General features: G+C 39.0%; 1 protein-coding gene across 4 annotated transcripts in view; it reads right to left on the bottom strand.

The window, feature by feature from the left end:
• FNDC3A (fibronectin type III domain containing 3A) overlaps positions 1–18,180 on the bottom strand; it is a 59,402-nt gene that overhangs the window by 24,638 nt on the left and 16,584 nt on the right. For all 4 annotated transcript variants that reach the window (XM_088129292.1, XM_088129289.1, XM_088129290.1 and 1 more), the window contains exons 2-9: positions 17,915–18,054; positions 13,454–13,529; positions 11,196–11,272; positions 6,807–7,044; positions 4,814–5,098; positions 2,561–2,616; positions 1,895–2,049; positions 1,449–1,508 (exon numbers count right to left, since the gene is read on the bottom strand). In XM_088129292.1, the coding sequence (XP_087985418.1) occupies positions 1,449–1,508; positions 1,895–2,049; positions 2,561–2,616; positions 4,814–5,098; positions 6,807–7,044; positions 11,196–11,272; positions 13,454–13,529; positions 17,915–18,025 (1,058 nt within the window). In that variant the 5' untranslated portion in view covers positions 18,026–18,054. The remainder of the gene's footprint in view (positions 1–1,448; positions 1,509–1,894; positions 2,050–2,560; positions 2,617–4,813; positions 5,099–6,806; positions 7,045–11,195; positions 11,273–13,453; positions 13,530–17,914; positions 18,055–18,180) is intronic.

Below are 18,180 nucleotides of genomic sequence, written 5' to 3'. Positions count from 1 at the left end.
AACCAAGAAAAACTTTACAGAAACGCATAGTCTAATAAAATTATCTAAAATCAAACAGTATATGTACATTTATTTTAAAAAGACAATTCGATTTCCATATTTTTCACATGAATGTGAAAAACCGGGCATTAAGTGGTACAATTTGTATGGTAAAAGTTAAATAACCAAAATAAAGGACAAAGGGACTTTTGGAAAAAGAAAGAAATCTGAAGGTCAGGTTTCTTTTTATGTTTAAAAAAAACCTTTTTTTTACTTATTCTTTTTATAACTACTACAGGGCCTAATCAAGGCAGTGACAATGGGGTCTGTGGCCAGTTCAAAATGTTCCCTTTTAGCAACCTACTGGATATACCCTACCAGCTTTGCAGTATTGTACAATGTAATATGAGACGTACAAGTTTCAGTACGAAGAAAGGCTTATCTTGGCCTCAACAGCTACTCTCCCATGATCTTCCACGCACTCATAAAGAATACAGAGGCTTGGAACAGAGGGGTGAAGGATGAAGAGACGTTTCTGCTCTTACTGAAGCAAGCTTGAAGACTAACGCTAACCCTTGCCATCTTTTATCTTTATGTTTTATTGATTTTATTGTATTGTTTTTGATTGTTGTGAACCACCCAGAGTCATTGAGAGTTGAGAGGCATACAAGTTTTTTTTATCATCATCATCATCATCATCATCATCAGCAGCAGCAGCAGCAGCAGCAGCAGCAGCAGCAGCAGCAAACTCTTGTCTAACCACAATCAAGAGCAGAAATATTCTTTCCCAAATAGCTCTTTTGTATTGGCCAGAAATGCAAAGTTTTGTATCAGTGTTATGCATGCATCTTGGATCGGAGATTTTCAGATACAGGTAGTCCTCATTTTAGTGATCACAACTGGGATCAGCAACTCAGTTGTTAAGCGAAGCAGTCATTAAGTAAAACTGTGCCTGTGCTTAAGATCTTACTTCAGCTTTCCTTTGCTTTACAGATCGTAAATGCAAGGATTGGTTGCAAAGTTACTTTTTCATCACTGTTGTAACTGTGAACGATCGCTAAATGAGGCAGTTGCTAAATGAGGACTACCTGTAATTTTACTGAAAACAGAAGAAACTGGAGGCCATCTGAATATTCATCTGTCTTCAGAAGAGTCCCACCGCCCCAGATTCCTCCCTTGCTCATGCTCTACTCCCCATTCCCAGGACCAAAATACCTACAGTAAACCTCCAATGCCCTTTATAGATTCATATTACTGACAAAATCCAACCTTCCCCAACAAGGCCATAAGAGGGTTTAAAAACAAAAAAACAAAAAAACCAGCCCTCTACTGACACTAGTGTAATTTCCATGCCTCCTGCAGCCCTTGATGGAAGGCCTTCCCCTCCCGCCCAAAAACCTCAAATTTAAAAGGTTGTGGTTTTTGTTTTATCATCTTGATATTGGTAAATATTTGTTTTCCAAGCCTACCTGACATGATAATCAGTTGCTGGTCTGAGTTCATGTAGAGTAAAAGTTACATCCTCACCACTATAGGGAAAAAAAATACTGTTAGATCGTAACAAATAGGCATTTTAACAATAATGACCTATAAATCCCTCTGCCTTTTGCACAGAAGGGAAAATCCTAATAAAAGCATGCTCACAATAGCAAATCAGCTAGCACCCAGCTAGCAAATGCAGCATGCAGGACTATGTATCAGGAAGGATGAAACAATATAAAACTTAGGTGCGCAAGCCAACCTCAGAATTTGGTTCTAGGATTTGGCTCTCAACGTCCAACAACAGAAACAAATATAAACTCACTTTTAAAATTATTTCCATGGAAACAAAGCTGGAAAACAATCCTGATTGATGCTGGCAATCAAGTTGTCAGCTAAGACAAGCTATGCCATTAAATTATGAAAATGGACTTACGTGTAAACCGATTTAAATTTTCCATTTTTACCGCTATTCGAGACGGCTACTTCAAAAGTGAACGCTTCGGGAGTGAGACTATGCATTTCTTCATTCTGGGACGCAACTGGAGCATTCCAAGAAATAACTGCTGACCGCGCCTGTATATCCGAGACCTGTGAAAACCAAGGGAAGATGGTCACCATTTACAATACAGACACGTGGTGTATAGTCATCCACAGGTTTCTGCTGCTTTCCCCAAAATGATAAAAGCAACATTGTGCCATTACCTCTGCCCCAAATGGATGGGCGTGGAGCATCATGAAGGTACAACAGGGCAGGGCTGGCACCACATGGCATGATGCTTTCACCAGACTGATTCTTTGGACCCATCCTGTGGATGTCCCTGGTGTTGTGTAATCTCCCTTCCTCACCCTTCCCTACCTGAACTTAGGGGCTGGGTCAGTTCCATTTTCCCTCCACTTCTTATTGTTCTTTAAACAACGAACAATCTTGGATTAACTTGTCTTTATAATTCAATTAAAGAGACGACAGACATGCTTAACTAGCAATATTAAACACTGAGCTGAAAACCAAATTTGGTATCACTTTAAATCCTTTCTATTTTCTTTTGCTTTGAGAACATAAGATAATGGCCCAACATATTTATCAGTTATTGCAACTTACGGTAGGCTTATTGAAGCTTAAGAGCTCTTCAGATTTTCTAGACTCTGTATCAGATTCTAGGAGGAAAACACACAACAATTCATTAGGTGAAGGGGAAATTGAGCTAAAATCCCCAGTAAAATGTTTTTTAACTGCAGCATCAACAGATAAAGTTATTACAAGAAGCAAAGCACATGCTATGCAAAGTTCACTGGCCTTACTTGTTTTGACCACTGAATCTGCTAAGTTTGCAAGTCTGCTCAGAAGGAAGAGAACAGCACAGACTTCCTTTTATTGTGCCCTATGCCATCTAGAATTGTAGATATCTCGCATGACCATTGGCCAATTTAAAATTCTACTATTTAAAATCTGAACAGCAAGTTCTCCTTCACTTTGGAAACACAGTTTAGAATATTTTTTTCTTTCATTAGAAAACTTTCCTAGAGGGGAAAAAAGACTGTTTTTGAGATTAAACACATACCAAATGATAAGCAAACTTTCCTCAAAGGATGGCTGTTCCCTGTGCTGGGAGATACTTGGGAATGTTTTGAAGCATTTGTTAATTAAGATTAAAGCTTCGGCAAGGAATGCTTAGATGACCGAAAAGGAGAAAGATACATGCATGTTTCATGTTTTGAGATAATTTTATGTTTGCTTTTCTGCTTAGGCATTCACAGCTCAAAGTTCAGAATGCTAATTAATGCAAAGGGCTGAATAAGCCAACAAAGAAACCCATGATTACTGATGTTCCTTTCTGACTGTGGATGGCAGACCTCTTCCTTTTTCACTGGAGAACTGGCTGTTTGTAGGGCAGTCAACAAGGCCAAATTATATTATGCTGATGATTTGGGCCCAGAGATCTGCAGTGTCCCACTTAATAATAGTACCTTCACTTCTATGCTGTCACAACATGGTAGTTTAACCCAGCAGTGAAGCATTTCATATCCTGAACAGCTCCATCTCCCAGTTGATGGGAAGTCAACTGTGCTTGCTGTACAGGCTGCACAGAGGTTTAGTGTACTCTACAGAACTTATGAGCTGCTATTTGAGAACAGATAAAAATGCATGCTTTCATTACCCTGTGGTCATGTCCAAAAACATACAAGTTATTGATTGAGAGATGCATCTATATATTCTGGCTTGGATCCTAATGCAACAGGAAAGCACTTTTGCTCACATGAGACAGTTTCTCCTCCTTCTGCATGCTATGTGAAAGTCCTGTGATAAACTGGAGCAGCTACTCAGCAGGAAGAAAGGGCAGTATTAAGAAAGGATGGGTGGAAAACGTCCTGCTGCCCACGGACATCTGTTCGTGGTCCTTGAGATAAAAAGCCTCTGTTCTTCAAGACACACAATTCTTTGACAACACCCTTTTGTGAACCTCTCTTTACAAATTGCCAAGTGGCAAGGGACTGCATTTGAGAATGGATCACTGGGGTCCAACTGAACACTTGTTACTGGCTACATACAAACACATGTAAAAGTTGAAGAGCAAATCCAGCAATCTTAGCCTTGTCTCCTAATTCCAGGTCTCCAGTTGCCATTATGAGGCTTCAGTGCAATTAAATTTCCCCTGAGAGAGGGGAAATATCTGTCACTAGGAAAATATTATCTAGTTGACAAAGGTGGCGGTGCTCGGTCATGGTAACACCTGGCCAGCCTCAGGGCTTTGATGGGGACCATCTAGGAAGCTGAAAAAACATCCTGGAAAAAGGCATCAGAAAATCCCTTTTGCATCACGCTAGGAAAATGCGTGGAGGCGTCAATGTAAGACAGCAGGAATCAAGGCTGTCTGGAAAGCAAATCTACCTTTTTAGTTGGCGAGGCAAACAGAAGAGAAGAGTGAGGAGGAAAGCAGTCGTCAGAGAGAACAGAAAGTGGCCTGTAGGCGTAGTGCAGCTCTTTAGGGGGGCACATGTCTTTGCCTCAAGCTGGAGTACACAATGGGATGGCCACAGAGGCACCAATGGGCCTTCAGATACTCCACTGATGCTTGCCAGGAAAACAGAAATCCAACCACCCCTACTACCAAAATCATTTGGGACAATGTTTTCAAGAAGCCTTCTGTATCTACTTTTTAAACCCTAAAGGAAAATAAGAGTTCTTTCCTGGTTCCATAGGAATACTTCCCATTTCATGTATTTTCTCATGGAGGAAACAGATTCGATTTTACAAATTCATATGCAATCGACTCCCAGACAGTCTGGACAGCTTACATGCAGTTTATTAACGCAGGCATCGGTTTCCCCTAAAAAAAACAACAAACTTACGTACCTCCCATTCCTGAATCAGCTGAAGGGATGGGGCTTCCCCGGGTTTTTCCTATATGCTTCTGTTTTATTTGCCCTATGTTCCCTTGCTGCCCCTTTCCGTAGCCATTCTGAACATTGGTGCTGGAGGAGCTGTTAGCTTTGTGAGGTGAGGAAGGAGGGCTGTTCGCCTTGTTATTGGTATGTCCGCTCGCCTGCCGGTCTTTTAGCCTCTTCTTCAAATGTTCCTGCATTTTGAGAGTCCTTTCATCTCGCTGGACAAAATTTGCTCTGCCATGGGAACGGGACTCTAAAGGGGCAAAGGCAAAAAGAACCCATTAGATGGAACACAACTGTAAGAGTTGTGTTCAAAGGCCTTCAAGACTTAGACAGACACTGGATCACATATATCTCTCTTAACTGGATATGGTTCACATAGCTAACAACCAGGCTTATTTTTGCAACTGCACAAACTGAGTATATATATGTAGGCATCTATGTAAGAGAAAGAGATTGTGTACAAGCACATACATACAGGGTAGGAAGGACATTTATAAATACTAATGTCATATTATATAATCAACAGACATGGCTGCAAGATTATCTTAGGGAAATGCTAGTACTGTAAACAAGGAACTTTAACTTCCTTTTCTTAATTGCAATTCACAAGCCGCTGCTGTGGGTCATCTTTCCCTTCACAGGAAAAACTCCATAGCAGTAAGTGAAGCCTGCTTTTATAGAAATCAGCTTACGCGTGCTGCAATTTAGAAGATTTTGTAAGCCAGCTAGATGATTGTGGGCCAAGTGCTTTCTCTCAGCCCAACCCACCTCACAGGATTGTTGCTATAGGGAAAGCAGAAGGAGGAAGCAATTATCTATGCCACCTTGAGCTGTACAAAATGAAGGCAGGAGGGAGGGAGGGATAATCTTTATTACTTTCTTAAGTACTTGATTCCTTTGTTCTTTTCTCCCTTCCAAAAAGTAAAGTTACATCTAACACAGTTGCTCTAAATTTACATTGGTGAGAGAAAGTTCGTTAACTCTTTAGACCTATCCATAAACAGGGCTTAATCCATGTCCCATTAACAGATCAAGAGATTCTTGTTAAACAAACAACACCCCCCCCCCCAATAGTATTCAGTGTCATGTCTTTAGGGGTTAATATTCACTGTCTTCATTGGAAAACCGTGTAAAATATAAATCTAGTAACTGGTGGTACCTCATTCAACAGCCATGACTTCACTCAAACATTTGCTGTATCTATTGATCAATCTTGAACATAGCCATTTTGGCCCATTCCTCTTCACAGAACTGCTTCAATTCATTGACATTTCGGGGCTCTCTTGCATGAACTGCTTGTTTCAGGTCATGCCACAATATTTCAGTAGGTTAGGGTCAGTACTTTTGCCATTCCAAAATGTGACATTTCCTCTGCTGCTTCTACTTCTGACAAGGTCTGGCTATTTTCTGAACCACAATGCCAGAAGATGAAAAAACAACTTCTCCATTAAAGGCAGCATTGGCTCAGCCAGCATCTCAAATGAATTCTAAGACATACAGTAGGCCCTGTAAGAAATTCTGAAATATGAATTTCTTTCAACCTCACAAATGCCCTTCAACTTTCTGAACAACCTCTGGAAAACAACTTAAGAGTTGGCAATGAGGTACCTGCATACTACAACACCTGTGATATTATAAGACGGCATCTGCAGAAGTTCCAAATAAAACAATAAAGGCTTCTGCATCTTCCAAATGTGTGAAGACTCCAACTTCCAAATTTCGCCAAGCTGGGAGTTGAAGTTACAAAACGCATGGAAGGTGCCCAGGGTAGGGTTACTCTAACATACCCAGAAGAACACAAGAAACCAAGTGCAGAGGGGCACAAACCTTCAGCATTGGCTCTGAAAATATCCAGGTGCTGAACAGATACGCAATCAACAGAACATCAAGCTCTGGCCCGCCTGAATGCGGTGAGCTAGCTATAAGATTGCTTTTTCCTTTTCCAGCTAATGTCTTACCTTGGTCTTGATAAAGATGTGGCGATGGTGGTGGTGGAGGATGCTGATGAATGAACTGTGGTGGTATTTCTCCTGTTCCTGGAACTGGAGGGTACACAGGATGAGGTGGATGGGGAAGCAAAGCATGGTGGGGGTGAATATAATGGGGCACATGTGGAGGAGGTGGATGCATGGAGGGGTGGAATTCAGTAGAGTGTGGCATAACTATGACCTTCCGAACTCCATTCTCTTCGACCACCTGCAACAGAAAGTGAAAAAGAGCTATTTTTGTTTTTTTCAAGCTAATATACAGTTCTAATGCTTTGAATTTTTCTACTGTTACTTACTGTTTTAATTTGGGTACCAGGCATTAAACATACACACACACAGCTCATCCTGAACACTAAGACTGCTAATCGCTCCTCAGATTAATAAGCAGATGCAACAGAACCAACGCAGTTTATACCCCAAGCAAGATGCACACAACCTACTACCTTTTGCTATCTCTCAGCTCTGAATGCTGAAGTCAGAAAAAAATGAAGCACAAGTCAAAACTCAGATTTATTCTTTTTTTTGTTTAAGTAGATGGGTACTAAATATGCATAGTAGTCTTCCCTAATCTGGAACCCTTCAGTTGAGCTGGGATTGCAGCTCCCTAGAACTGCCATTCAATACGGCTGGGAGAAAACAGCTATAAGCTGATGCATTGTTGTGACTTTCTTTGTGAGCTGCAACTAAAGCTTACTGACTACAAACTCTGGGAACTGCAGTCTGGCTTTGGGAAGGAAGAGAGATACTTCAGCAAAGACAAGATTAATTCAACTGTGCACCTTATACAACAAGTATGTAAGCAAAGAGAAGGAAATCATGGGTTTAGTGTGATTTATCATAAACCCTAATGTGAAGTAAAGGATGGATTATACACTCAAAAGTAATTCTACTGTTGGCATGTAACACAGTAATAATACAAGAAGGATCTTCCTATCAACACTTCACTTCTTTAACAACAATTAACTGAAAGTGTCCTATTGGCCACCAACAAAATCTAGACAGCTTATACAAAGGATAAAGAATGTTACAATTTGACAAATCAAATATTTTATTCTGTAAGTTCCCTTGATAAATTATTCTGCTTGAAACTTGTTTAATTTAGCCAGTCTGTTCTCACATTTCCTAGTCAGCTAAACAGGACTTGGGAGAGGTTTGGCCCCATTCAGTATTCCAAGCACATGCACAACTACAGCTTCTCAATTCAAGGCAAGTCAGACTAGATGGGAAACCATTATCCTCCAAAGGAGAAAGAAAAAAAAAAGGTTCCAAGTCACAGATTATTGTTAGAAGTGTGCTTTGTGATTACATTATAACTTAATTGCATTTAACTTATGGTCTTCCCATTTCAACATTTAAAAACATGATTTCCTTCCTCATCCATAATATATATACAAAGCACAGGCATGCACAGTGAAAGATATTTATGTCATATGCTGCAATATAATCCCTGAAAAGAAATGCATGAAATGTATTATTAAATGTCCTGGTTCTAAAGATTGGGTTTTGCTCTCACAATGCTTTAATCCAGTACCACCGAATGATTTTGCCGACGAACTGTTCAGAAAGTAATGGCCTAAGCATTCTTGCCCATTCACTAGCAACAGATTTTTCTTGGATTAATTCAGAATTAAAAACAGTGGCTGCTAACACAGCCATGTAGCCAACAAATTACAGATCCTGGGGCCTATGGGCAATGGCAACCAACTAAAATAAATTAAAATATGGAAAACGGCAAAAGTCCCATGAGATGTCAGTAATCTCTCACCAAATTCCTGAAATTTTGACATTCTGGCCCAAGATCTTGTGAGATTCTAGGATGAGATTACCAAAATTGTATAATATTACAAAATTTCAAATGGTGGTTTGGGAGAAAGTATCTGAGCTATTTCACAAGATTTTGGATGGTGTCTGGAGCATCATCTCGTCTCGTCTCAGGTCAGAAATGCAGGAACTAGAAAAGGGGAAATTATTAATCTAAATTTAAAAAATTGAAAACTTTAATAAAAGTATAAATTGATATAATTCTTGCCCAATGCAATGTCTGGAGCCTGAAAAGCTTGCCAATTCCTAGACCAGAAGGCTCAGATGCCTTCTTCTCCAGCTGCCAACATTGCACTTTACATAGGAAGGAGGGAGGACGGAAGAGTCTATTTTATTTTATAGAGTTTATTTTATAGAAAATAAACATGTAAGTGTTCTTGAGAAAATGCTAAGATTTCTCCTGAAGATGCTTCAACTTGGTTTATTTCCTACTTAATAAAACACACATTAACTTTGGGATAAAGGATACGCTTAGAAGCTTCTCCAACCTTGATCTCTCAAAATTTCTATCCAGTATGGCTAATTCCAATACTTTTGGAGTCTCTAAATTAGGACAGGCTGATTGGCTATTATGAAAAAGGAGAAAGGTGAATCAGCAGAAGATATGAACCACTTCAAGTTTCTGTTCGCTGAAGCCTTGGTCTCGCTATGAAGGCAGAAGGAGAAAATCTTTCTCATAGGGATTTTCTTTTTTTGTCGAAACCATGGACATTGTGATTCTGATGAGTACGGAACATTATAAGCCTGATACTGAAATTCAAGGCCTTCTCAAAGATTCCCTTTGAGATTCAAAAAGAAATGATAAGATGGCTCCAGAGGTGGCTGACTCAGCTCCACTGAAGCTCAGCATTCAGACAAGAATGCTTCTGAGTCACTCATGCCAATCAGAAGTTCCATCAAAGCTGTGAATGTTCAAGAGCTAATGCTGTGTACAACAGCAGTGAAAGGTCACAGAAGAATCTAAGAAATCTGAAGTAACCAGCAACAGCTGCCTATGGCTCTTGTCAACAGCAAGAAACAATTTGTGCAAGAGATAGATACCCAAGGTTATAGGAAAAATTGTTGAAGTTGCAAAAGGCATTAAAAAGGCACATGAAAAGACAACTTTTCAGAGTAAGGATAGTACACTCCTTAGAGCACCACTTCAGTTGCTATTCTTTTAGCCAGCAACAGACTGTTGAAAAGGCTAGAATCATGGCCAACACGTTAAACAGAAGAATGTAAGATCAACTGAATATCTGAAAACCCTTGGCTCTCTGAAATCACAGGTGATAAACAGTTTCGTGCAATGTTGAGTCTTTCTCTAGTTTTCTCTTCCTTTCTTTGACCTGGCCTATTCACAAGCACCAAGACTATGAAGAAGAAGATGAACTGATCTACAGCAAGACTAGATAATAGAATATATGCTCATCCCAACAAGAATATTAGCTTTAGTGAAACAGAATAAAATACATCCTACTTCAGCTTCTAGCTGAGGCTCTTAACAAATACTTGGTTTTGGATTGGATTCTGAACTAAGCTCCAGGTGTTGGACTGCTATCAAACAAAAAGTATGAAAAATGTGTCCCAATCTCAATTTTTTCTCAAGTTTTAAGCCATTCTGGTTTGTATTCTTTCTCTCTCTCTCTTTTATATATACTCAAACAACCTTTTGAGCGTTAGCCACAAGGTGGTGTTTGATCTGTATTTAGATCAATGTTTCCAAATCCTGCATTAAAGTTGACCTTAAATTTTACAGCTAACAATTGTACACACGCTGTTCTGCTATTTATCATTAAAGAATAATAATTTAATTACAATTTATAAAGAGCAGTGGGAACAAGAACTCATATATCAGCTGCAAGGTGCTCCTGATTTCCAATATGTCATGACTCCTGAAGCTTTTTCTCTAACATCTGGCTCTGGCTATGAGGGCAAACTGATGGCCCTACAGCACTACTAGAGACTGATACAGTATCCGGATCACTATCCTCAAACTGAAAACTAAAGGATGAGACATTACAAGCCTTTTCTAAAACCAACCCTACACCATATAAGCCAGCATTTGTAGGTTATTTTGGGCCCAAATGCATGACTGGGTTATAGCTGCAGATTTAAGATTTCTTAAAGAATCACTTTTTAAGGAACCAGTAATTGAAGCAATAATGCATGGACTCTTCTGTCTCTACTGTTCTCAAGCCTACAGATTGCTGACCCATAACTTCTTGAACTTCCTTGCTATAAATCCTGCTTTTGCCTGGCATAACAGACGTTATGCTTGGTGTCTGATCTTTAGTTCCATGGTCCATATACCTTAATTTGTAGCCTGTATAACACAGCACCCTTGGTTGTCAGGCTGAATGTTCACTTTAAGATTACAAAAAAATAAAAATATGGGAGCCTACATGTGACCAGAGGGATGAGATAAAGGAAAAGAGGAGAGTTTTGTCCCACTTGTTATCCTTGTTACCTTTATGGATCATAAAGAGGGGAAAACTCCCACCATCCACTTGGAAAATCTCTCTTTTAAAAAAGCATTCAAAGGATCTGAATGATTACCTGAGATACATAGCCAGGAGGCACAAATATTGGAGGGACAGAACCATTTGGTGACATCATAGGAACATGTGCTGGACCTGAAAGGAAACCAAGCAACAGTGTTTCATGACTCCTTACAGAGTACTGAAGCAAGTACATTCACAGTTGGACAAATATAATCACTAAATGGCTTTCATGCACAGGCACACTCATTTCATTCTTCTGTCAAATTGTATAGTATAGCAAAAATGGGGAATGAGGCCAAATGCAGAAGGATACAAATTTTTGGCTGGATATCTGCTACGCTGTTGAAAGTCTCACCGAAAGAGGTAAGTCCAGACAATTGTTTTTTTTAAAAAACTGGTGACCTCTAGAAAAATGTTCGTGACTTCTTTAAAGACAAGTGCTTTATAAAGTCTGAGACTGGCACAGGAGGCTATAAAAAGTACAGTGGACTCTTGTACTGTTTCTGTTTGATGATGCCCCAGATTGCTTTTTAGGTACTCAGGAAAGACAGGCATTTTGAAGTTTAGCCTCCCGAGGTAAGTCTTTATTTCTGTCACATTCAGACTAAGCATTATTTAAACTGGACATCTCTAGAAGCAATACCAAATAGGTAAGGTATGTTTTGGCTCTTGCTTGAAAACTTCAGAAAAAAATCTCCCCCCCCCCCCCTCTTTCTGCATTCTGGTGGCTCAAGAGCTGGTAGTAGCTCACTAAGTCCAGGCACCAGAAAAACAAGGCCCTGTGGTTCCTTCTCACTTGGTGCGTTCTACATCATCCATACTAGACCAAAAAAAAAAAGGGGGGGGTCTTTCATTAGGTACTGGAGGGGAAGTTTTATATAAATATAACTAAAACTTGTCTTGCTATCCAACCATGGAAGACTTGCTGAATTCTAGGAACAGAATCATATTCTTTGATGGAGCAGCTTTGACTGGAGGTAAAAAGAAAGCAAGTGGTTTGACTCTGGAGCTGGTACATAACTATTTACTTAGGATAAATTGTTAAACTGTCATACTGTATTTTTATTTAATACCTATCTTTTCTGTAAACCACTCAAGAGTCATTTTTTAACAAGATGGGGGATGACAAATTTGGTGTGTGTGTGTGTGTGTGTATAAAAAGTTCCTTAAGGCATACTTTTTCTGATGCTTCAACCACAGCCTGGGAGAGTTACTAAAGACTCTTATAGCCCTCCCACTTCCTCTAGCATATCAGAAACTGACCAAGAATGGGGTTCATGGGAAAATGCCCAGTAAAACATCCCCTAATGACATCAGACTAGATGAGTTTTGACCATGCTTGGCTTATGACCATTCAGAATGCAGAAGTTGAGGAAAGTTTTCATCAGTCAGATGACATTGTCATTTTGAGATCTTTACCAAAAACCCTCATCTTTCCTTGTGGTCTATTACAGTGGTACCTCTACTTACGAACGCCCCTACTTAGGAAAATTTCGAGATATGATCAGCTCCGGCCCCAAAAATTTACCTCTACTTACGAACTCGCCTTGACTTACGAACCGGATCCGCGGCCATTTTCCGCCTGTTCCACGTGGTCCGCGGCCATTTTCCCGCCCGTTCCACGTGGTCCGCGGCCATTTTCCGCCTGTTCCACGTGGTCCGCGGCCATTTTCCCGCCCGTTCCACGTGGTCCGCGGCCATTTCCCGCCCGTTCCACGTGGTCCGCGGCCATTTCCCGCCCGTTCCACGTGGTCCGCGGCCATTTTTCCGCCCATTCCACGTGGTCCGCAGACGCCGGAACGGATTAATGGTAATTACATTGAACCTTATGGGAAAATTTACTTCGACTTGCGACCAACTCGACTTGCGATCAGAGTCACGGAATGGATTAAGTTCGTAAGTAGAGGTACCACTGTATTTGGCCTTCAACATTAGATGATTCAAGTTCTTTGCTTTGTAAGTAGTCTTCTAGAGAAATGGCCAGATACTGTGGTTACGATGATTGCAAACTCAGTTCTGTGTAGGAGATGGGTTGACCAATGGATACCCTGGACTGGACTCAATGACCAGAATTTTATTCATTTGAATAAAATTCTGTATCGACCTTCCTCAAACTGAGTGCCTTCTAGATGTATAGACTTCAACTCCCAAAATTCTCAGAAGTGGAATTTTGGGTGTTGGAGTCTATACATCAGGAAGGCTGTTTTCTACTTATGAAACTGTGAAACTATGATAAAGCTATCCAGCCACATAAGTTTAATAGATATGCAATATCAGATATCAGTAATTTCATATTATATGCTCATTGTTTACCTTGAATACACTGGATATGTCCATCTTCAGTTCTAATTGTGAAAGTCTCTCCTGGGTTTACTTGCACAAGGATGACCTAGGAATAAGAATATAATTCTTATTTTGAATTTCATCTGAAAGTAACACATACCTTTGCAAAACCAAACACGTCAGATTAGAAATATCAGTAATGTGATATCAAACTCAAATTACATATGTACTTTTTACCTTTTAATTGGATATACAAAATTGCATCAGATATCAAAATAAACCCACCAAATTAAAGAGGATCGCTTACCTGCTATACTTATAAAGGCAATTCTTTCCTCCAGTTAACAACAAAATAAGATACTGTACAAGCTTTCATTTTTCCATTATTCTTAATCACCAAGTCATATAAAACCAATTATATAGGGAAAAAAGAGCTATTTCTAATCTAATTTTGGCTGTTTCCCTCAAATGATAATTGAGAAACGTGTCCATTTTTTCTCATAAGTTGTCACCCATACTCTTATGATTTCTTTCTTCACTTATTTCCAAATAACTTAGTGGTTTAGTTACAATTTCACTGGAAATTACCAGTGGCCATGCTTTCTGCTGCTGGTATTTATTGAAGGCTAAATGACCACAGAGATTGAGAAAGAAACGTGGGTTGCACAGCCCAGAGTTCGGGGGTGGGGAGTTTACACCCAATTCCCAGGCAATATAAGCATCCATGTTTTATATCTATTATAAACGTACTGATATATCTTGCATCTTTTGCTGTAGAAAGAAAAGTGGATGGGGAAAATCCATGCAACTATCACTTCTGAATTCCTTGAAGGAAAAGTGGGAAAGCAAACATAAATAAAAAATAGGCAATATTGTATCAGTTTATTATGGTACATTTCTACATTATGGTTCTAAAGACAACATTATGTTTTGCAAAAAGCTAGTAAGCAGCAGAATTGTACGGTTTATTAAGAATAGCTGGTGTACAATGCAATCATCAAGAAGGCCATTAATGCGAGCTTACTTTTGCAAATAAAGCAGGACAGCGTTTTTAAGAACAGGAAAAACAAGTTAGCAAAAATCACCAAAATGTTGATAAACGTCAATATGTGTATGTGTGTGTTTAGAAATAAATGGCTATCGCAATTTCTAATTCTACCGTGAAATCCAAGGATGTGGGAGGAAGGGAGAAAGTTTCCACAAAATTTCCTCACAAATAAATGAGCAAACGCAGGGAGGCAGTGAAGGACAGGGAGGCCTGGCGCGATACGGTTCATGGGGTCACGAAGAGTCGGACACGACTTAACGGCTGAACAACAACAACAGCGGCAAACTTAGTGCAGTGATGCTAACTCCAGTCATACTGATTTAGCAGAAGCCAGGTTACATAAACTGGGGGAGTCTGAAAATATTGCAATCCATGGCCGCTGCGGTTAAAGCAGGTAACAGCCAATATTCTGTATTCCTTCTGACGATCAGAACCTTCTGATACTTGGTTAGAAAGGAAAATTGTCTGACCTACATAATGCCTATTCCAGTGTTGTGCTGAAGGTGTAAAAAGTTTCTAACCTCCAAAAGGTTTCAAATGGTAGTAGTTTGTACTTTTTAATCCATAATAAAAAAAAAAAAATGCCAAGGATAATTTTGCATGCAATTTCACAAGATCTTTCTTTGCCTGAATTCAGGAATTACAGCATAAAACCCTAACTGCTTTCCCTTAGAAGGGAATACCCTTTAAAATACTTCATTAAAAATGCACAGGAAGTGGCTAAGAAGAGAACAGTAGATAGCAATTTATGACATCCTTCTGAAATGGGAAGAACCATAGCTTAGTGGAATGTCATGTGCTTTGCAATCAGCAATGCACAAGTTAATTCTATGACAATTCTAGGTAGGGCTGGAGCAGATTCTTGGATGAACACATCATGGTCATTATAGAATGCTCCTTTTAAAATTCTTACGATTTTAAAACTCAAGCCAATTTTCTTCGTCCCTCCCCCCCCCCCTTTTTGTTTTGTTTTAAACAAGCCAGCAGCTTTCTGACTATAAACTAAATGACTTTTATTCAATGTTGTTTTAGCTCACTGAAGCAAATGTTTTCCTGCTATTCTGGGCTAACTGTACCTTTGGCAGACAGTGTTCTTAGACTTTGTATTTTGCCCCCAGCCTTTCCATAAGGAACATTTTTTATGTCACTGGACTAAGAATCAAAGTGAGTGGCTGCTTCTAGACCAAACAATTCTGATATAATTTTATTTTGCTAGCTATTGTCCCAATTCTAAGTCTAAAATCAAAAGGCTCTTTCGGTCTTTTAAATCTAAAAATATTGCAGATGTAACAAGCTTATACACTCCTATTAAATGAAAAAAGGCCAAGATGGTGTACGCGTACGACAGATAACATGAATGGGGAAAATCGATAGTGACCGAATACCAGCAGAGCCAAACCATTTGCTTTTTACTGAAAACACTTTTTCCTATAAGAAATCAAATATGCCACATTTTTCAAAACTCCTGACCCCATTTTCCAAGGCCGAATTGATTAAATATTTTAGATCTCTAATAGAAGGCTTTTTTTGAGACAAGTTTTGGCTCCCCTTTTGACCAAGGAGAGGTACATTTTTATCACAACTGTTTTCATTAAAAGGTCATATGTGTAATATCTAGGACATAATATTCAGTGGCTGCATCTCTGCAGGTCAAAGGGAGATAATTTCTCATTAAAAAACCTTCAGAACCCTGTATTTTAGCCGTAACCATGTAGCAAAAAGTTCTGAAAAGGAAGATATGGGAATCCATCAGGAGAGACTAATCTTCATAACAAGTATAACATCTAGAATGGCTTTGTGAAGAAGCTTTCAAAGATGCTTACCTTCACATTCATTTCTACAGGAGAAAAAAAGACTGATTCTGCAGGTTTTATTTTAAATTCTCCTGTGTTTAGAACTATTTTGCAAACCTTAAAAAGCTGGAACCCGCTCTAAAGCTTCAAAATAGATCAGGATAGAATTACAAGGTGAAAGTGATCATTAAATTAAATTTCAGTTAATTTGGATCTCCATAGTTATGTCTAAGAACTGAACATTTTCAAGGCTACTGATAAACTTGGATTACGGAAAATAAAACAAGACTTTCAAGGGCTCCCTCACCCAGAAACACGCACAAGAAGTTTAAAAACATACTGGGCAGTGTGGAGCCGGCTGAAAAAAGATTTGCTGCTGAGGTTTTAACTGTCAGTGAGAAGTCTGGCTGTACAGTCCATGAATTTACCCAATAAAACTTCCAGAGGATCTTAAAGAAAATGTTTAGGCTCTTCATAGATTTTCAGCCTGCACTGGAATGCTTTGCTCAGACAACTCTCACATTTATTGCAATATTTATTTCAAGTCGATTAGCTGGGCCATAGCACTAAGCACTTTTCAAGCTAACTCTGTGAATGCATATAGAACTTCTCTTGGGCAATTTTTAACATTAGCACTGAATTACACACCTGACTGATATCAATTGATGTTTAAATGAGACATATATAAAATAATTGACAATAACTTCACTTAAGCAACAGGCACTCTCACTCCCACATGCCAATCCTCTTTATAAAACATTCTGGGAAGTTCGAAACATGGCTTGAAATATCTGCTATTCAAGGAGAAGTCCTGTGGGCATACAGTACTTAAAGTAAGGCCTGGGATCCAAATTCTTGCACTAGATATAAAGGTAATCTTAATTGAGGATCTTCACATTATTATCTCTTAACTATAGATGCTATTATTAAAATTGATTAAACAGATAAAAGAAGGAAATATATCAGCACTCCATTGTGCAATGCAACTCAATGAAGCCAGAAGCAATACAGATCTTTCCTAATACAAAGAAAATGAAAGCAAATAAAAATGATCAGCCAGCAAAAGCTATTTTAGAATGCCACAGCATGGATACCTTAGATTTGCATGTATGCTAGATTCTGTATGTATCTAGAAAGAAATACCATTTTACATCTGGCATCAATAGCTTCATATATTTTCAGTTCCTTAAATTAACGCTTTCATATCTTTAGAAAATCACATGACAATATGGTTCTTCCTGTCGTTAATTCATTGAGTTTATAAAACTGAGTATTCTCCATTTTATGGTAATAGTTTTATTACAGTAATCACAGACTTCTACAGAAGGACCATTTTCCCACTGTTTTTAAATTATGATTATATCTGATTGTCATCTAGCTATTTTTTCAGAGTTAACAACCATACAGTGGAGAAAAGGAACTGATACTGTCATATGTATCGACAATGGTCAAATACCTTGTCATCCAATCTCAATGAAATCACTGTCATGTTCCAAAGATTATGAAGAGATTCTCTCATATGTTAAGTCATAGCTTGCTTAAACATCCTTCGCTAAAAAGTGGCATAGAATATGTGATTCCGTCCTATGAATCTACACATTTGCAGAAGAGAACAACTTGAAAACTCCCATCTTATGCAGATCAACTTACCTGTTGTGTGGTGTCCCCATTGACCATATGAGGTAGAAGTGGCACTTCATTCAAAATAGGTGTGGCTTCTAATGGAGGTGGCTGGTCTGCCATCATAAGTGAAATGATCATTCATAAATGGTTTCTCTCAGATCAACTACCTGGTAAAACAGAAATACAGTTTCAGATGTCAACCAGTTTTTATTACAATACAGAATGAATTATCTCTGGGGCTTCTGGCTCTGAAAATCATCCACCTACTCAGAAAAATCCAAAAGGAAAAGGTC

This window comes from Python bivittatus, unplaced genomic scaffold (assembly GCF_059951505.1).
Source record: "Python bivittatus isolate LINGU-HERP-01145 unplaced genomic scaffold, Pbiv_v1 ctg000790_np1212, whole genome shotgun sequence".
NCBI classification, from domain to species: domain Eukaryota; kingdom Metazoa; phylum Chordata; class Lepidosauria; order Squamata; family Pythonidae; genus Python; species Python bivittatus.
This window is presented reverse-complemented; position numbering and strand designations above follow the sequence as displayed.